Source organism: Aspergillus piperis (genome assembly GCF_003184755.1).
Source record: "Aspergillus piperis CBS 112811 unplaced genomic scaffold BO85scaffold_1, whole genome shotgun sequence".
NCBI lineage: Eukaryota > Fungi > Ascomycota > Eurotiomycetes > Eurotiales > Aspergillaceae > Aspergillus > Aspergillus piperis.
This window is the reverse complement of record NW_020291591.1, coordinates 3,288,321-3,303,988: the sequence shown is the minus strand read 5'-3', so window position 1 is coordinate 3,303,988 and position 15,668 is coordinate 3,288,321. Positions and strand designations below refer to the sequence as shown.

Below are 15,668 nucleotides of genomic sequence, written 5' to 3'. Positions count from 1 at the left end.
CCTCCCACCACATTTCCTTCTTCTACCCAACACGCTCCTGTGTCAAACAAAGCAACTCCCAGAGACTCTCCCGGCCACGGCGCCACCAGCCATCTCTCAATGCAACAGTCATTTAGAAAGATATATGCAGTCTGTCAGACAGCCCCTTTCCCGCCGTCACCGGACACGCCAAGGTAGCTTGAATGGAAGATGACTCGCAGGAGAGAAGCAAGCTGGTAGGTGGTCGTGACAGTCTGTGCTGCACACCACGGAGAGACATTACCAATGATCATTCGGAGCCTGACGGTCGACCCCGTGATGTTGGACGGATTCCAAATGTCGCAAATGCAGGGGAGGTGCGTCCCACGTCTCTGCATCCATGGGCCCCAGCACTTTGGGCCCCCCATAGTGGACAGCATGACATCGCTTGGCCCCGCATATACCTAGCTTGTTAACCGGACCTCAACCGGGCGGCGCAGATATAGATTCCCCGGACCGGGTGTGGTTTACGACGGATTGTGATTATCTCCTAACCCGCTGGTATCTTAATTATCTCATCAGCCAGAATATTAACATTTTAATATTCTGATATGAGTGTATCAGAAGGCCTTCTAGGCATGTGCAACTCATATGGTGCCTCAGTGGAACCGATACCGTCTGGAGCCATATGAGGGGCAGAAGGCATTTGTTGCAAAACCTTCGGATATAAGTCCCTTTCGACGATGCCAAGAGCTGTTGAACCACTAATATATCTGCATTTACAGTTTAATCAGAGGTTATTTTTGTGCCCAAACGCCGTGTAACACTGGGTAATAATACACTCCTTTCAGTCACCCACATATGCCCGCCCCCTACAGTAGGGTTGTAAATATCCCTCACAATTCTTCCAGTCGCTGGGGTAGGATCTACATGATGTAGGAGCTGCACAACCCCAGATGATATTGCGTGCAGATGCCAAGTATTGGTGGGTTACATTGGCTGGCGAACAGTCTGTTCACCATCCCTCGCCTGTACACGTCTCTTTGAGTGACCTTTATTTCTATGAAGGCTTCTTGCAGTGTAGAGCCGCTGTTTAGAACCTGGAAATAGGTCTTCCTACCATGTGTTGTGTCATAAGAATTAGTACATTGAATCTAACGTCGAGCAAGTAGAACAGCCCATAGAGAAGCTAATGGACAGCTGGCCAAGCTGCCCCCGAAACGGAATGTGTCCGTAATCTCATCCCTGCATGCTATCTGTATTCCGTGCATGCATGATTCTCCTCACGGGGCATAGCCCAGTAGTCCGAAGATGCAATGTGACCATCTGACTGAGTTTTAAATATACTGACCAAGTGCCTTCTGACCAGGTGCCCACTTGATGACGATCAACAAAAGGTGAATGTGACTGAAACCGTGGCCTAGTCAACAGGACTTAGACTTCGTTGTGAGACTATAAAAGATCTATCCATTGCACTACTGAATTCAAGCATTCAAGTCTATCATTGACAGTTCTCCTCTTTCGGCAGCCACTCACTCAACATGGCTTTCCTCAGACGCATTCTCCCGCTGCTCGCCCTGCTTTTGCCTGCAGTATTCAGTGCCACAGAGCAGGTCCCTCATCCGACCATCCAGACCATCCCAGGAAAGTACATTGTCACTTTCAAGTCCGGCATTGACAACGCGAAAATTGAGTCCCATTCCGCATGGGTAACGGAGCTCCACAGACGCAGCATAGAAGGCCGCAGTACACCCGACGATGACCTTCCTGCCGGCATCGAAAGAACATACAGAATTGCCAATTTTGCTGGGTACGCGGGGTCTTTTGATGAAAAGACTATCGAGGAGATCCGCAAACATGACCATGTTTGTGCCTAACTGTCCGAGGCCGTGAAGCCTAAGCTAATTGGCGTACAGGTGGCTTACGTGGAACAAGATCAGGTATGGTACCTCGATACGCTAGTTACCGAAGGACGAGCTCCTTGGGGACTGGGTAGTATCTCGCACCGGGGTGCGCCTAGCACCGATTACATCTATGATGACAGCGCTGGCGAAGGTACCTATGCCTATGTGGTGGATACCGGCATCTTGGCTACACATAATGAGTTTGGTGGTCGTGCTAGCCTGGCATACAATGCTGCAGGGGGTGAACATGTTGATGGTGTCGGACATGGCACACATGTAGCAGGGACCATTGGCGGCCAAACATACGGTGTTTCGAAAAACGCTCACCTACTATCCGTGAAGGTGTTTGTGGGTGAATCAAGCTCGACATCGGTCATTCTGGATGGCTTCAATTGGGCAGCCAATGATATCGTGAGCAAGAATCGGACCAGCAAGGCAGCGATCAATATGAGTCTTGGTAATGCCGCCCTCCCTGGTGGCTGAATGTTGCTAACCATGATGTAGGTGGGGGGTACTCCTATGCTTTCAATAATGCAGTTGAGAATGCTTTTGACGAGGGTGTACTCTCATGTGTTGCCGCTGGAAATGACAATGTACGCTCTGTTAGACTGTCCAAGCTTCGGAGAAAATTTCACTGATGCCTTGCAGAGAGATGCAGCACGGACTAGCCCGGCTTCTGCACCCAACGCCGTCACTGTTGCCGCTATTAGCAGAAGCAATGCCCGTGCGTCATTTTCAAACTATGGTTCCGTAGTTGACATCTTTGCTCCGGGAGAGCAAGTCCTTTCTGCGTGGATCGGTTCCAACTCGGCTACCAACACCATCTCCGGTACGTCCATGGCCACGCCTCATGTGACAGGTTTGGTCATTTATCTGATGGGCTTGCGGAACCTGGCTACCCCAGCGGCCGCAACGGCTGAGCTCAAGAGACTGGCCACGCGGAATGCTGTCACCAATGTTGCCGGTAGCCCCAATCTACTGGCCTACAACGGAAACAGCGGCGTGTCAAATGGAGGTGATAATGATGGAGATGAGGACTAGATGCGTGATACGAGCAGACATGGTTTAGAATAGTGGGTCGGGAAGTAGACTAGTTTATATGCGAAATAAAGTGTGTCTGGGAACGCCTATTTCATTCTTGTAATATCCGCAGTTCGACTTTTGCCGATACCGCAAACAGACTGTGCTTGAGACTTTATCCAGCCGATCCCCAGATGCTGGGCCAAGCTCATCTATTGGATGCGTGAAAGTTTGGCACATGCGAAATGCCGCTGCCCTTTACCTCCCGACGTGGTACCGGACCGAAGGCAGACACAGACCACGGAGTGCTATACCGCACAGACAACCTGTGCTTTCAACTAAGAAAAACAATTTTACAGACCGCTGCAGCATTATGAGTATGATAGGCTTCTACCAATTGACCTTCACTGGCGACATCCAGACTGAATCTAGATCAAGGAGATCAACTGCTTCCCCGGACAGATCAGGCCTATCGCCATAATGAGCCGGTGACTGTGTAACCCTGTCACAATTCGTTTGTTATTGGTCTCTTCTATTTGCTAGATAATGTGTACTACTTCAGATTTCGTGCTCCTAGGAGCTCATACTGAAGACAGGCTCTTGTATATAGCTACACCCCAAGTCCGGCAGTATAGGGATCAGTGTGCTCGAGGTCTTTCCAGATTCTTACAATGAAAACCGTCTCCCGGGTTATCACGGCCCCTGTGGAGAGCATAAAGGAAACGCTTCTGGCGCTGCTGCCCCAGTATGGCCTCAAGCTCGCCCCGGACGGGGTCCATATACAGTGGGCTCTGGGAAATTGTCGACACCCGCGAAACTGGAGCTTGCGACGCAAGGTCTATGATACTACGCTTATTATATTCCTGGAATTCTTCACGTATGACGCCCCCTGATTTTTATTATACCGAGGCTGATTATTCCAGAACTGCTATCAGCACCGCCGGCGTGGGTAATCAAACTGCTATGAATGATGTACATTTGCTGAACATATAGTCAACTGCGGCCAATAATGCTATGCACGACTTCAAAATTTCAAGAACCCTGTCAATTTTTCTCTTCGTTTCTGTGTTAGTACTCACTTGCTTCCTCCAGTACTACCAGGCTGACTTCTCAGATATCTTATCGGCCAAGCCATCGGGGGTATCGTGTTCCCCCCTTACTCTGAAGTATTTGGTCGAAAAAAGCTCTATGTGGCAAGCTCGGCCCTCTATGGCCTATCATGCATCTTAATTGCGTCCGTGCCATCATCGATAGGAGTAGCGATTGGCCGATGTCTCTGTGGCTTTCTGTCCGCCATTCCAACGACTGTTGTAGTGGGTAGCATCGAAGACACCTTCAACTCCCGCGAGCGAGTCTGGGTCATCTGCATTTGGACCATGTTCGCCAACCTGGGCCTCGTTGTAGGACCCATTCTCAGTACCTTTGTCGTGGCCTACACCCACTGGTACAAACCCACCCTTCCCCAGCATATGCCGATATTGTGGCTAACACCCCATCAGGAGATGGCTATTCTACATTGCAGCCATGGTAACCGGAATCCTGACCCTGCTACTACTCACTTTGAATGAATCGCGTCCCTCTCTCCTCCTCGCCCGTGAAGTCGCTACTCTCCGCAAAGTCACCAAAATCAACACCTTGGAAGGCCTCAACCCCGACAAAGCCCCCGACATGCGCAGCTTCGTCCGCATCGCGCTCTTCCGCCCTATCCGGCTCCTCTTCACCGAACTTATCGTCTCCACCGTCTCCATTATTAGCGCCGTCGCCATAGCCATAGTTTACCTCTTCACCGAAGCTCTACCGCTCATCTACGAATCTTTCGGCTTCACCCCAAAGCAAGCCTGCCTCCCCTTCATCGCCATTGGCTTAGGCCTCGCCCTCGGCCTCCTCACCCGCTGTCTCGACCTCCGCATCATTACTCACCACCGAGCTCAGGGCCGACCACTGCTCCCAGAAGACAAACTGACAGGATTCTGGATCGGTGCGCCCATTCTCGCTGCGGCATTGTGGCTTTTCGCCTGGACCATCCCGCCCGCTGTCACGAATCTCCCTTGGCTTGTGTCGGTCGCGGCTCTCGTGCTGGCTGGATATAGTCTTAATGAGATGGACTATGTGCTCGGCGGGTATCTGACGGATAATTATCTCAGCTATGCGGCGAGTGGCCTGGCGGCGTTGAGTCTGGTGAGGGCGTTGTTGTCCGCTGCGTTACCGCTGATCTCGGAGCCTATGTTGGATCGGCTCGGGGCCAATTTTAGTGTTTCGGTGTTGGCGGCGGTTGCGACAGTGTTTTGTATTGTGCCGCCTTTGTTTTCGAGGTACGGGAGGGGGATTAGAGCTAGAAGTGCGTTTGCGAGATTTAGTTTGACTGTGTATCGTGAGTATAGTGTTGATGAGGAGGGATATTAGAGTGACAGGGGGTGTGCGATACGAGTAAGTTTTGATGGAGTTGGGGGTGGGGGGCAAAAGTTGTGCTTGATTGATAAAGATTGACAATTTTACGCTTTCATCAGTATTGCTATTTGCTTTTTGTAAGTAACTTATGCTGGGATACATATATGTCTGTCACCTGGCTGGACAGATGCGATAAACTGTTTTTAGTCTAGCGAGTAGTGCGTCGACAGCTCATATAATCAGTTAGGGCTAAGTCCACGAGGTGGATATAGTATCGGAAATGAAACGACGAAATGCACGGATAGCTGAAAGGAGCAAGACAATTGTTGACAATCGTGGCAATATTCCCAGATTAACTGTCAGTGAGAGAAACTTCGTTATCCTGTGTGTCTTACAGAGAGGACAGTTGTCATTCCAGTATCAACTTCACTGTAGTAATAAGATCAATGGAAAAGGGGTCCTTTAGATCCACCGTCCAAGGTACCCCGGGTACACAACTACCCATCTAGGAATTTAGATATCCGAATCTAAACTCGGCTTCAATCCCGGCGTTAGCTATTCATCCTTCCGTCTATTCTTATCCAGATGCCAGAACTGTGACACGGATCTCACCAATCAGAAACTGAAAGTTAGTCTGGTCTAACCTCCATCTCGGATCCTCTCAGTCAGGCGCCGCAAATCAAGACTTTCCTTATTTAGACTTGGCAATACTAAGCACTAACATGCTCGCAACGCTAAGCCCTTTTCTGATTCAGATTAGACAATATGATTGGCCAGCTCGCTAATGACATCATAGGGCTAGAGGCTAGACTGTATCGGGAGTAGTTGGACGTTCTGGCCCCGAAGGAATGTTTGGAGATACTTTAGTAGAAACTGTGATGTTTGATGTGGTAGAGATATAAATACTACTGGGTTAGGGGGGAGATGATGAACGCGGAAAGAAATAGTGTTAAAAGTTCAGTCCTTCTTTTTCTACGATTCTGTCGCTCTTTATATCCAGAATTGCGTTCTGTCTCTCTTTATATCACATAATACTCTTTTTTTTCGCATTTGCCTCTCATAATAACTACCGGCGTGCTTTCAATTCTATTTTTCAATTTAGAGAATCCACTCATTAGTCGACGCACTCAGCCCAACTTACAAACAACGTAAGACAGACTAAGCCTATATTCTCTCATGGTCTAACCGTTTCCCGCTGCAGCACCGCCACCAACACTCCTTTACTGTACCGAAGTATCACGCAACAAAAACCAAGATCAATTATCAATCATGGCATACATTGGCGACGCGGCGGTCATCTTCTTCGTCATTCTCGGCTGTGTAATGCTGACTCTGTCCGGCTACTCCACGCACTACCTCATGACCAATGGGTTTTACGGTTTAGAGCGGGACTTTGATCCCACCGCAGAGCAGAGAGTGTATATGCGGCAGCTGAGACTGAGAGATCTGCATTGGATGGCAAGGGATAATAGGGTTAAAACCGATGACAGTCAGTCGGCTGTTTGAGGGATACCATCTATATCATCATCGGAGTTATGGGAGACTGGGCTGTGATTTGGAGCATGGGATGGCGTTTAGGGTCGTTATTGAAACCATGTGTGTGATAGAATCCCTTCAGGTTCTCCATTGTCTATATCTGGTTTGTTTCGTTGTACATGTGTCCGTTTAAATCTTAAACTATATTACTTACTATAGACGTTCTAAAGCATACAAGGTCATAAAGAAAATTACTTCCTCTTACGTATTAGCAAGCAGTCCCAACCATCAGAATGCCGATACATCAGCCTCAATACCCATAAAAGTTCATCACGAATCAGCTCCGGCGCCATATAATGCACATTATGCGTCATGACCTTCCCCTGCGCGTAGACAAACCGACTCTGACTCAACAATCCAAGATGAGCCCTCTGTATTTCCTCATCAACTCTTTCAATAGTCTCTAGCCGCGCAGGAAGATTTGTCCTCACCTCCTCAGAGTTATACCGATTTACGATCCCAAACCCCTAATGAGAATCCACCGATAGAATTCCAAACACCACGCTCAATCGTTCATCACCCAGCGCCTGAAACCCCAGCGGCAATCCAGCAGTAACCTCTTCCATACTATTTGCTACAAACCCCTCCTCCATACGAAACATATTCTCATTCCTTTTCTTATCCTCTTTAATCCTCTCATACTTCTCTGCGCAGAATACATGATTTATATCTAACCTTACAACTACGACAATCACAACCTCACCCAACAAATTGAACCATCCCCGCTGTGACGGATTAGGCTGTCTCCAAGCATCAACGATCACCATCCCCGCCAATTTCGACTTGGTATGCATGCGAAACTCCCGGATCAAGACACCGCCATATGACTGCCCAACTAGTACATAGGGTGGCTTGATCCCTGCTACCTCCAGTATTCGGGACAGTTCATAAGCGCGGTTCTGGGATGTAGGTTCGCGCGGAGACACATCGCTTAGGCCGTATCATGCGCGGTCCTAGGTATATACACGGGCGTGTTCGGCGATGAGGCGTTGCACTACGACCCATTCGCTGTGGCTGCTGCCCAGACCGGCTTCGATTATTATGACGGGCTGGAGAGTGTCGTTGATTGTTTGTCATGGGGGCGGTACATTCGAACGCCATCTATCGTGATGTGACCGAAGTGGGTGCCAGAGAGGCATGGGAATGGTGAGGACATGGTTGTGACGAAGTGATGGATAGAGCAGGGTTAGGGGTGGTGAGTGCTAGTAGCAAAATAGTGACTACGTGGATGATAGCTTATGGGGGAAATTGAGATAGATAGTGATAGCTGTGCAGTGTGAATAGGGATGTTGGTTGGGATTGGTCTTGGGAAGGGTCTAGTGCTGACCTTGTACTAACGGGTTCCGTGTTCTGTAGTTTAGTGCCAAACTATGGGTGGAAATTCATGCCTAGGGCTGATCCACTCGGGATTTGAATTGGGGTGCGAGGACCACTTATCTGAAGAGGGTTCCTATTTGATTTGTTGCAGTCGGACCCTCAATGTCCTGCTTTCTAGCTTGTCGGCGCAACTTGTACATAGCACATACATTAGAGATTTCCCCTTATAGGAGTCTGTTTGCTAGTTCTTGAGCCCCTCTTCACACCTTGTTGTCCGTCCTTCTAAACTGTCTGCTGACTCACAGCCCGGACTCATTTCGAACTGCTTTGCAGGGATTGATGGGGTTTGAAAGTCAATCTTCGTACATACATACGCATACGCATAAACTCAACGTTTATGGAATCTACTTGTTTCGATACCAGAATGTTTCGATATGGTTAATGTCGTGCATCGGTGAAGTCAGTGGTAGTCGACCATCTGCCGCTGGCTGAACTGTGTCCAAAACAGGAAAACAAGAAGAAAAAGAAATGCTATAAAGGTTTGGACCCTGCAAAACGACTTCTAAACCCAACTGACTTCCAACCCGCTGATATGCGCTCTAGCGCCACCGAGTGACCTAGCAGGACGACCAGTGCAGTGCGTAGCTGCGAGCTGAAACTGAAGCTGAACGTGACTGCAGGAAATTGGGTCCCTGGGGGATGCAGAACGTAGATCAAGTACCATTCCGGTAAATGATCTACAGTAATAAATATATTTCTTATTGCGCAATCTGGCCGCCAACTAGCAGAGAATACAGCTGCAGTATGCACAATCATGCAAGTAGTTGATCATATGAGTGCGATTAGATTAACCAGACGCAAGTATCAATATTACCGGAATCTAAGAGGCGATTAATTGCCGACACGGGATTTGGATGACCTGGCCACGCCACTCTTGCTAGATTTAATTACCTTCACGCCAAGCTGATGATGGCGATGTATCTGACTTTGTCGCTTTCTGTGTGCTGTTTCAGCGGCCATCAACATGTCTCCCAAATCAGAGGTCGCGATAGGAGTCCGTCATGGCGGGACTGAACAGTCCCATGCTCATAACGGCCAAGGAACAAGCACAGATCCCTTCATCGTGGAGTTCAAAAGAGATGATGCAGAGAACCCTATGAATTGGTCGGCCTCGAGAAAGTGGTTCATTGCTTTTATCGTAACCTCTTCTGTGTTTGCCGTTACGTTCACATCTTCCGTGTATTCCGACTCCAGCGATGAAATACTCAAAGATTTCAATATCAGCACGGAGGTCTTTTCTGTAGGGATAAGCCTGTTTATCTTGGGGTTTGCTGTCGGACCGGCAGTATGGGCACCTTTGGCGAGTATTTGTCTTAGATGCATATCCAATAGAACAACAAGCTGATAATTCTTCTCAGTAAGCTTCTCTCACCATTCATATACCTACCCTGTATTAAAAATCCTTCAATTATCAGATCAGAACTCTACGGCAGAAAGATATTCTGGATAATCTCCCATATCGGCATGATGGCGTTTATCGGAGGCACCGCCGTCAGCCGCAATATAACCACCCTACTTGTCCTACGATTCTTCAGCGGTACGTTCGGCGGATCACCGTTAGTCAACGCAGGGGGCGCTATCGCAGACATTTTCCCTCCAGGGCAGCGAGGGCTAGCAATGATAGTCTACTCCTTCGCACCCTTACTAGGACCGCTCGTCGGGCCCATCATTAGCGGTTTTGTCTCTGTGAACGTGGGCTGGCGATGGGTGCAGGGGATGTGCTGTATCTTCGTAGGTGTGATCGGCGTCATCGGCACCATCTTCGTCCCAGAAACATACGGCCCAGTACTGCTACTCCGAAAGGCGAAACGTCTAACCAAATCCACCGGAAAAGTCCACGTTAGTATCCTCGAGCGCGACCAGGGCAAGAAGAAGCCGTCCGAAGTCTTCCAAAGAGCCTTAATCCGACCATGGGTCCTCATGCATGAACCAATCGTGACCGTCGCATCCATCTACATAGCCCTAGGCTACGGAACGACCTACATGTTCATGGGCGCCATGCCAATCGTATACAACGAAGACCGCGGCTGGTCTGAAGGGATTGGCGGCCTCGCATTCCTAGGCCTTGCTATCGGAGAGATCCTAGGTCTAGTGTACGCTGGCTACGACTACCACAGACGATATATGAAACTATACAATACCGGCAAGGCAACGCCGGAATCCCGCCTCCCCACAGCCATCGTGGGTTCTATTGCCTTGCCGATCGGTATCTTCGGCTTTGCGTGGACTAATTATCCGAGCATTCATTGGTCCGCGAGTATCATTCTCTCGGCGCCGTTTGGTTTCGGGTGCATCCTTATGAGCTTGTCGATCACGAATTACCTCGTCGATTCGTATACTATCTATGCGGCGACTGCGCTGGCGGCGTTGGCTATTGTTCGGTCGGCCGGTGGAGCTGTGTTTCCCTTGTTCACGAATCAGATGTACCATAATCTGGGGATTCATTGGGCTTCTTGTGTGCCGGGGTTTCTGACCGTGGCTTGTATCCCGTTTCCGATTGTCATGTATCGCTATGGTGAGTTGCTGAGGATGAAGTGCAAGTATACATTTGAGGCGGCGGAGTTGATGCGGAGGATGCAGAAACAGCAAGGGTTTGGTCAGGTTGAGAGTGGGGAGAGAGTTGATGAAGAGGAGTCTGCTTGAGATGAAGAGTTGTGGAAACGATGTATATACATGGTGTCATACACGTTTTCCATCAAGAGATCAGGCCATGCCAATTTCAATGCCGTATGTCATAAAGGCAACGCAGGCTCTATGACGAAGGAGTTCAACTCATCCCCCGTGCGTCACTTATTCTTTTGCCTTGCTCGTGTTCTACCGCAAGAAATCCTCACCGGTTCTTTCGGCATCAGCAACGCTTTATTGGGCTTTAGGTTTGAGCTTATCTGGAGAATTTCCAGTCAGTAAAACATTATCAAACTTTGAAGGCCATATCAGTTAGTAATTTTCACAACATTTGCACGGATGCTATACCGTATGCAAGTCAGATGGGCAAGATAGTCCACTTATATCACATAGAGTTCATAGTGTAGAACACTCTCAGCCACCTGGATCTTCCTTCAGCTTCAAATACCAATCAATCTCCTTCGCAGCTAACTTTAACATGCTAGAAATCGCCTAGAATTCCTTGAAAGTTATAAGACCTTGACACCAAGACAAAGAGTGGGTACAGCTTACAAACGGAGAATGTTCGCCCGTTAACTCCGAAACATGTTATATCCGAGTCCACCGAAAACAGCCAGGAGGCATGCAAAGAGGACTCGGCATTTGCAGCAAGACCACTAAAAGTCGTGCCAAACTCCCCACTTATCACTACACCTAGCACTCACTCGGCACCATCCCAGCCAAACCCATCCACCCTTTAAACCACCCCCCAACCGTCGGACCCTCCGTTCGGACCATCCGACGCCACCCCCGTGCATATCGGAGAAAAACTACCGGACAACATGCCGAACCCCCGAAGCGGCGAATCAGAGAAAAAAAAGTGTAGGAATTTCGTCACCCCCTCGAAACAACACCAAATGGGAGAAAATATCGGAAGCCCAGAAGGATAATAAGGGTGCGTTGCAGCCTTAGCATCTCAGCCTTTATCTCAGCCCAGAAATGACTGTCGTTCCACCACCGCCGCTACCAGCATCATCTCGACCAGCAGATGCTGAAAAGGGCAAGGTCGAACATGCAGGCAGCGGCCCAGATCCTAACCTAGTGAAATGGGAGGAAAACGACCCCGAGAACCCACATAACTTTTCGACGGCGTACAAATGCTGGATCACGTTTCAGCTAGGATTATTGGCGTTGAGCGCCAGTCTAGGATCGAGTATTATCTCTCCGGCGGAGACCGAGCTTAAGGCTTATTTGAACATTGGGACGGAAGTTAGTATTCTTCCGGTGTCCCTTTATATGTATGTAACATATCCCAATCATTGAATTCAATCCCGGTATAAGCTTTCTTCCAACAGCTACTAACGAGCATAACAGTCTTGGCTTCGCCTTCGGTCCTCTATGCTGGGCACCCATTTCCGAACTCTTCGGCCGGCGGTGGTCGATGCTGCCGGCCGTATTCGTCCTCGGACTATTCAGCATCGGCACCGCAACCAGCAAAAACACAGCTTCAGTTCTCATCACCCGGTACTTCGCGGGTCTATTCGGCTCCGCACCAGTTAGTAATGTCTCCGCTGCTCTCGGCGACATCTTCCACATGAAGGCGCGCGGCATCGCCAGCACCTCGTACGCCATTTGCGTCGTCGGCGGCCCAACCATGGGGCCTATAATTGGCGCCGCGCTCGTCTCGAACCCTCACTTAGGGTGGCGCTGGACTGAGTACATCGAGGCTATCATCGTGTTCTTCATCTTCGGCATCACCTTCTTCTGTCTGCCGGAGGTATACGGCCCCGTGCTGCTACACCGCAAGGCGGTGCGTATGCGCAAGGAGACCGGGAATGAGGATCTATACCACCCGCACGAACACATCAAGGTGGACGTGCATAGTATCGTCACGAAGCATTTCTCGCGTCCGCTGGTCATGCTTGTCACCGAGCCGATGGTCACAGTGATCGCGCTGTATGCGTCGTTTACGTATGCGTTGCTGTATCTCACCCTTGAGGTATTTCCGATTGTTTTTGATGATATCCGCCAATGGAAGCCCGTTGTTGCTACGCTGCCATTCATCGGTCTGTTCGTCGGTGTTCTGCTCTCGTCGGCGTTCATCATCTTCATCGGCCAGCCATACTACATCCGCAAGTGGGAGGAAGGTGGCGGCAAGCCTGTGCCCGAGGCGCGTCTGATGCCCATGGCTGTTGGCGGGTTCTTGTTCGCCGGTGGTCTGTTCTGGTTTGGGTGGACGGCTGAGCCGAAGTATTCGTGGGGATTGCCGGTTGTGGCGGCAATGGTGTTCGGCTGTGGGTTTTGCATTATCTTTGGCCAGTGTATAAATTTCCTCGTTGATACATATGGGCCCTATGCGGCGTCGGCGACGGCTTCGAATACTTTCCTGCGAAGTGTGTTGGCGGCGGCGTTTCCGCTGTTCTCGCAACCGATGTTTCGCAATCTGGGGGTTGGGCCGGCAATGTCCATTTTGGGGGGTGTTGCGGCCGCGGCCATTCCGGTGCCGTTTTTGTTTATGATTTATGGGGTTAGGTTGAGGAAGATGTCGAGGTTTGCGCCGTTTAAGGGGTAGTGAGTGACAGGGGTGAATGCGTATTATAGAGTATAGATTTAATAAAGTTATATATAGAGAGATATAATATTGAAAAGGATGTGTTGATGGTAATAACTGGTGTTACAACGTAAAAGTGTTCCCCATACATGGCATATCCCAGAACAGGTCATCCAGGATCGATGTCTCTATATCAAAAGGCTGGAATGAATCAGACAATTCATCACTCAGTGGCAAGCCGGTCCCATCATTATCTACGGAAGCGATCCTTTTCACCAGCTCGCTGCACTTTGACAGACAATCGTCACCCAGATCCCACCCAAATCGCAGCCGATGAGACTGCAGTGTAGCGATCATTTCTTTAGCCAACTCCAAGGGTGAATTTTTGCCGCTCTCGACAGAGTGCGATTTAACTCTGCGTAGCCCACTCCGCAGAAGAAATGTCGTCGCAGATGTTAGCGAGTACGCCTGCACCGGGATCCAAAACCCACGTAACTGAAGCTCGTCTAGCTCCCGCACGAGATGCACTATCTCTTCTGCTACACGCTCGACTTGTGTGAATGAAATGGAGGAAGAGGTGCCGTCATTCCTTTCATCATTGTTGGAAATCTCAGTCTGCCCGTCGTCCAGATCGAGTGCGATGCGTCGGAGCAGAAGCTTCACGGATAAGTATGCCAGGCGCAGGTTTGCCGCGCCAGGGGTGGTCAAGTTAGTCCCGCGGCGGATAATATGGCGGGTCTTGGTGTCGAGGGATTCTTCCCAATTGGTGAGGAGGTGTGAAAGGGAATTGATCGTCTTCCTCACGGGACTGGAGACGTGATAGATATATTCTAGGTATTGACCCAGCACTTCGGTTAGTGTCGTGAAAGCAATGAAGATTGAGGCTGCAGCTTCATGGAATGGCATTCCGGGAGAAGAGATGAGATACTCCATGGTTGGAAATGGGACGTCATATTGGGCGCGATGAATCTGGAGCGGTGTTCCGTAGGCGAGGCTACACCTAGTAAATGTTAGCGGGGAAGAGAGCAGTAGAAAAGCGGGATATACTACCATCGATCGTGAATCACGACCAACCACCAGACGCGGATGCGGAATCCCTTCTCAAGAGCAGATATATTCCACTGGGAAGGGTCTCGATTTAAACCCAAGGCATTAGATAGGGCTACCGCTGTTCCTACCATACCCCCATTGCCAAAGATCGAGGTGCTTGGTCTGCCGCAGACATTCAGCAGCATCGCCAGTACAGTTGAAATACCAGGACACAGAAACAACTCGGAATGAAGAGCCTCGTTAGCTTGATTCCAAATATAGCGGATGTCAGGTGTGCGAGTTGAACGCAGTTGTGGCGAATTGTCCCAGTATATTAGCGAGTTGGCATATAGATTGCAGAGGAGAGCTGGGGATACTTCCTCTTCGCGAGTGCAGTAAGCATTCATGAACGACGCCTCGTCAAACACAGGGAAGCATATATTTGCGCATTTGAAGAACCTGGGGGCACAACACTCAGTAACTAGAGATCTCATATAAATGGTCATTTGCGATGACTTACAGTCCCACAACATCCTTCGTCGCGGGCTCGAGGTATTTTTCGATGAGCTCGCATTTCATGGACGGGAGAGATTGATTTGAGTACACCCCTAACGGACGCCTCGGAATGGTATTGAACAGTACCTGCCGCATGAGTCGACTGGATTTTGAACTAGTGTGTATCAAGCCTGGTCTTCGATTATCCGAAACTGTGAACAGATATCCTTCCAATATACTACTGTCATCGGCAACAACTGGACTGACGACATGGGAGCTGTCGTCCCCAGTATCGCCAACCACATCCATTAGACTTGCAATCCTGCCATCTGAATATGCTGTGGGAATATGGGCTAGGTGGTGATGTCTCGTCAGTTGTGGTGTGTCCGAACGTTGGCTGGTCCTGGGAGACGGGAGTACGACCTGAGGGGTGCAAGGTCGTTCAACTCGGGCAGTCTTGGGTGCAATCCGCTGCAGGTTGACGGTTCGCTTTCTTTGCGCAGGCTTGTCAGCTGAAGGAAAGAGGCACTCGGTTGCATGAGCCAGACACATCATGCATGTCGCCGAGGAGTCTCTGGTGCGGCATCGCGACTTGCGTTTTCGGCAAGGCAAACATGCGGGATGCGCATGAGACCGATAGGGTCTGCCTGAGCTGCTACCATTCTCCTTCATTTTCTTAAGTATGATCAGGATGCCTTCCTACTGGATAGTTGATCCGTGGATTCAAAGTACAAGGAGAGGGTGATTCCGACAAAGCGAAGTATTTCGTGGCCGCGGGCGAAGGTTCCCCGCGGCCAAATCAGCCA

General features: G+C 49.7%; 7 protein-coding genes across 7 annotated transcripts; 5 read left to right on the top strand and 2 right to left on the bottom strand.

The window, feature by feature from the left end:
- The first annotated feature begins 1,016 nt into the window (after positions 1–1,016).
- Positions 1,017–2,991, top strand: BO85DRAFT_465459 (S8 family peptidase). Its single transcript, XM_025662057.1, has 5 exons — positions 1,017–1,187; positions 1,328–1,823; positions 1,875–2,319; positions 2,367–2,455; positions 2,511–2,991. The coding sequence occupies exons 2-5, from the start codon at positions 1,500–1,502 to the stop codon at positions 2,901–2,903; spliced, it is 1,251 nt and encodes a 416-aa protein (XP_025521605.1). The 5' UTR covers positions 1,017–1,187; positions 1,328–1,499; the 3' UTR covers positions 2,904–2,991.
- Positions 2,992–3,553: 562 nt separating this feature from the next.
- On the top strand, positions 3,554–5,293 carry BO85DRAFT_388183 (putative MFS multidrug transporter; the record flags this gene model as incomplete). The annotated part of the gene is made up of 3 exons (XM_025656704.1): positions 3,554–3,759; positions 3,997–4,260; positions 4,385–5,293. The coding sequence occupies 3 exons, from the start codon at positions 3,554–3,556 to the stop codon at positions 5,283–5,285; spliced, it is 1,371 nt and encodes a 456-aa protein (XP_025521604.1). The 3' UTR covers positions 5,286–5,293.
- A 932-nt stretch (positions 5,294–6,225) lies between these two features.
- On the top strand, positions 6,226–7,008 carry BO85DRAFT_444908 (uncharacterized protein). Its single transcript, XM_025659137.1, has 2 exons — positions 6,226–6,418; positions 6,472–7,008. Exon 2 carries the CDS (start codon positions 6,540–6,542, stop codon positions 6,774–6,776), a length of 237 nt encoding a protein of 78 aa, XP_025521603.1. The 5' UTR covers positions 6,226–6,418; positions 6,472–6,539; the 3' UTR covers positions 6,777–7,008.
- Positions 6,998–8,232, bottom strand: BO85DRAFT_465457 (alpha/beta fold hydrolase; the record flags this gene model as incomplete). The annotated part of the gene is made up of 4 exons (XM_025662056.1): positions 7,903–8,232; positions 7,772–7,855; positions 7,289–7,705; positions 6,998–7,237 (listed from the first exon to the last, which is right to left on the bottom strand). The coding sequence occupies exons 1-4, from the start codon at positions 7,960–7,962 to the stop codon at positions 6,998–7,000; spliced, it is 801 nt and encodes a 266-aa protein (XP_025521602.1). The 5' UTR covers positions 7,963–8,232.
- Positions 8,233–9,647: 1,415 nt separating this feature from the next.
- Positions 9,648–10,826, top strand: BO85DRAFT_455642 (MFS transporter; the record flags this gene model as incomplete). Its single annotated transcript, XM_025661400.1, has 1 exon — positions 9,648–10,826. The coding sequence occupies one exon, from the start codon at positions 9,648–9,650 to the stop codon at positions 10,824–10,826; it is 1,179 nt and encodes a 392-aa protein (XP_025521601.1).
- Positions 10,827–11,786: 960 nt separating this feature from the next.
- Positions 11,787–13,631, top strand: BO85DRAFT_495737 (MFS transporter; the record flags this gene model as incomplete). The annotated part of the gene is made up of 2 exons (XM_025663944.1): positions 11,787–12,085; positions 12,162–13,631. 2 exons carry the CDS (start codon positions 11,787–11,789, stop codon positions 13,357–13,359), a joined length of 1,497 nt encoding a protein of 498 aa, XP_025521600.1. The 3' UTR covers positions 13,360–13,631.
- Positions 13,428–15,583, bottom strand: BO85DRAFT_465454 (uncharacterized protein). Its single transcript, XM_025662055.1, has 3 exons — positions 14,888–15,583; positions 14,389–14,826; positions 13,428–14,338 (listed from the first exon to the last, which is right to left on the bottom strand). The coding sequence occupies exons 1-3, from the start codon at positions 15,532–15,534 to the stop codon at positions 13,462–13,464; spliced, it is 1,962 nt and encodes a 653-aa protein (XP_025521599.1). The 5' UTR covers positions 15,535–15,583; the 3' UTR covers positions 13,428–13,461.
- Positions 15,584–15,668: the final 85 nt, after the last annotated feature.

Bases quoted from the DNA above. Each gene is read 5' to 3' on its own strand.
- BO85DRAFT_465459 (XM_025662057.1), top strand. From the start codon at position 1,500: ATGGCTTTCCTCAGACGCATTCTCCCGCTGCTCGCCCTGCTTTTGCCT. The intron at 2,320-2,366 runs GTAATGCCGCCC...ACCATGATGTAG, and splicing joins AGCGATCAATATGAGTCTTG to GTGGGGGGTACTCCTATGCT. The intron at 2,456-2,510 runs GTACGCTCTGTT...GATGCCTTGCAG, and splicing joins TTGCCGCTGGAAATGACAAT to AGAGATGCAGCACGGACTAG.
- BO85DRAFT_444908 (XM_025659137.1), top strand. From the start codon at position 6,540: ATGGCATACATTGGCGACGCGGCGGTCATCTTCTTCGTCATTCTCGGC.
- BO85DRAFT_465454 (XM_025662055.1), bottom strand. From the start codon at position 15,534: ATGAAGGAGAATGGTAGCAGCTCAGGCAGACCCTATCGGTCTCATGCG. The intron at 14,827-14,887 runs GTAAGTCATCGC...TTGTGCCCCCAG, and splicing joins ACGAAGGATGTTGTGGGACT to GTTCTTCAAATGCGCAAATA. The intron at 14,339-14,388 runs GTAGTATATCCC...AACATTTACTAG, and splicing joins GTCGTGATTCACGATCGATG to GTGTAGCCTCGCCTACGGAA.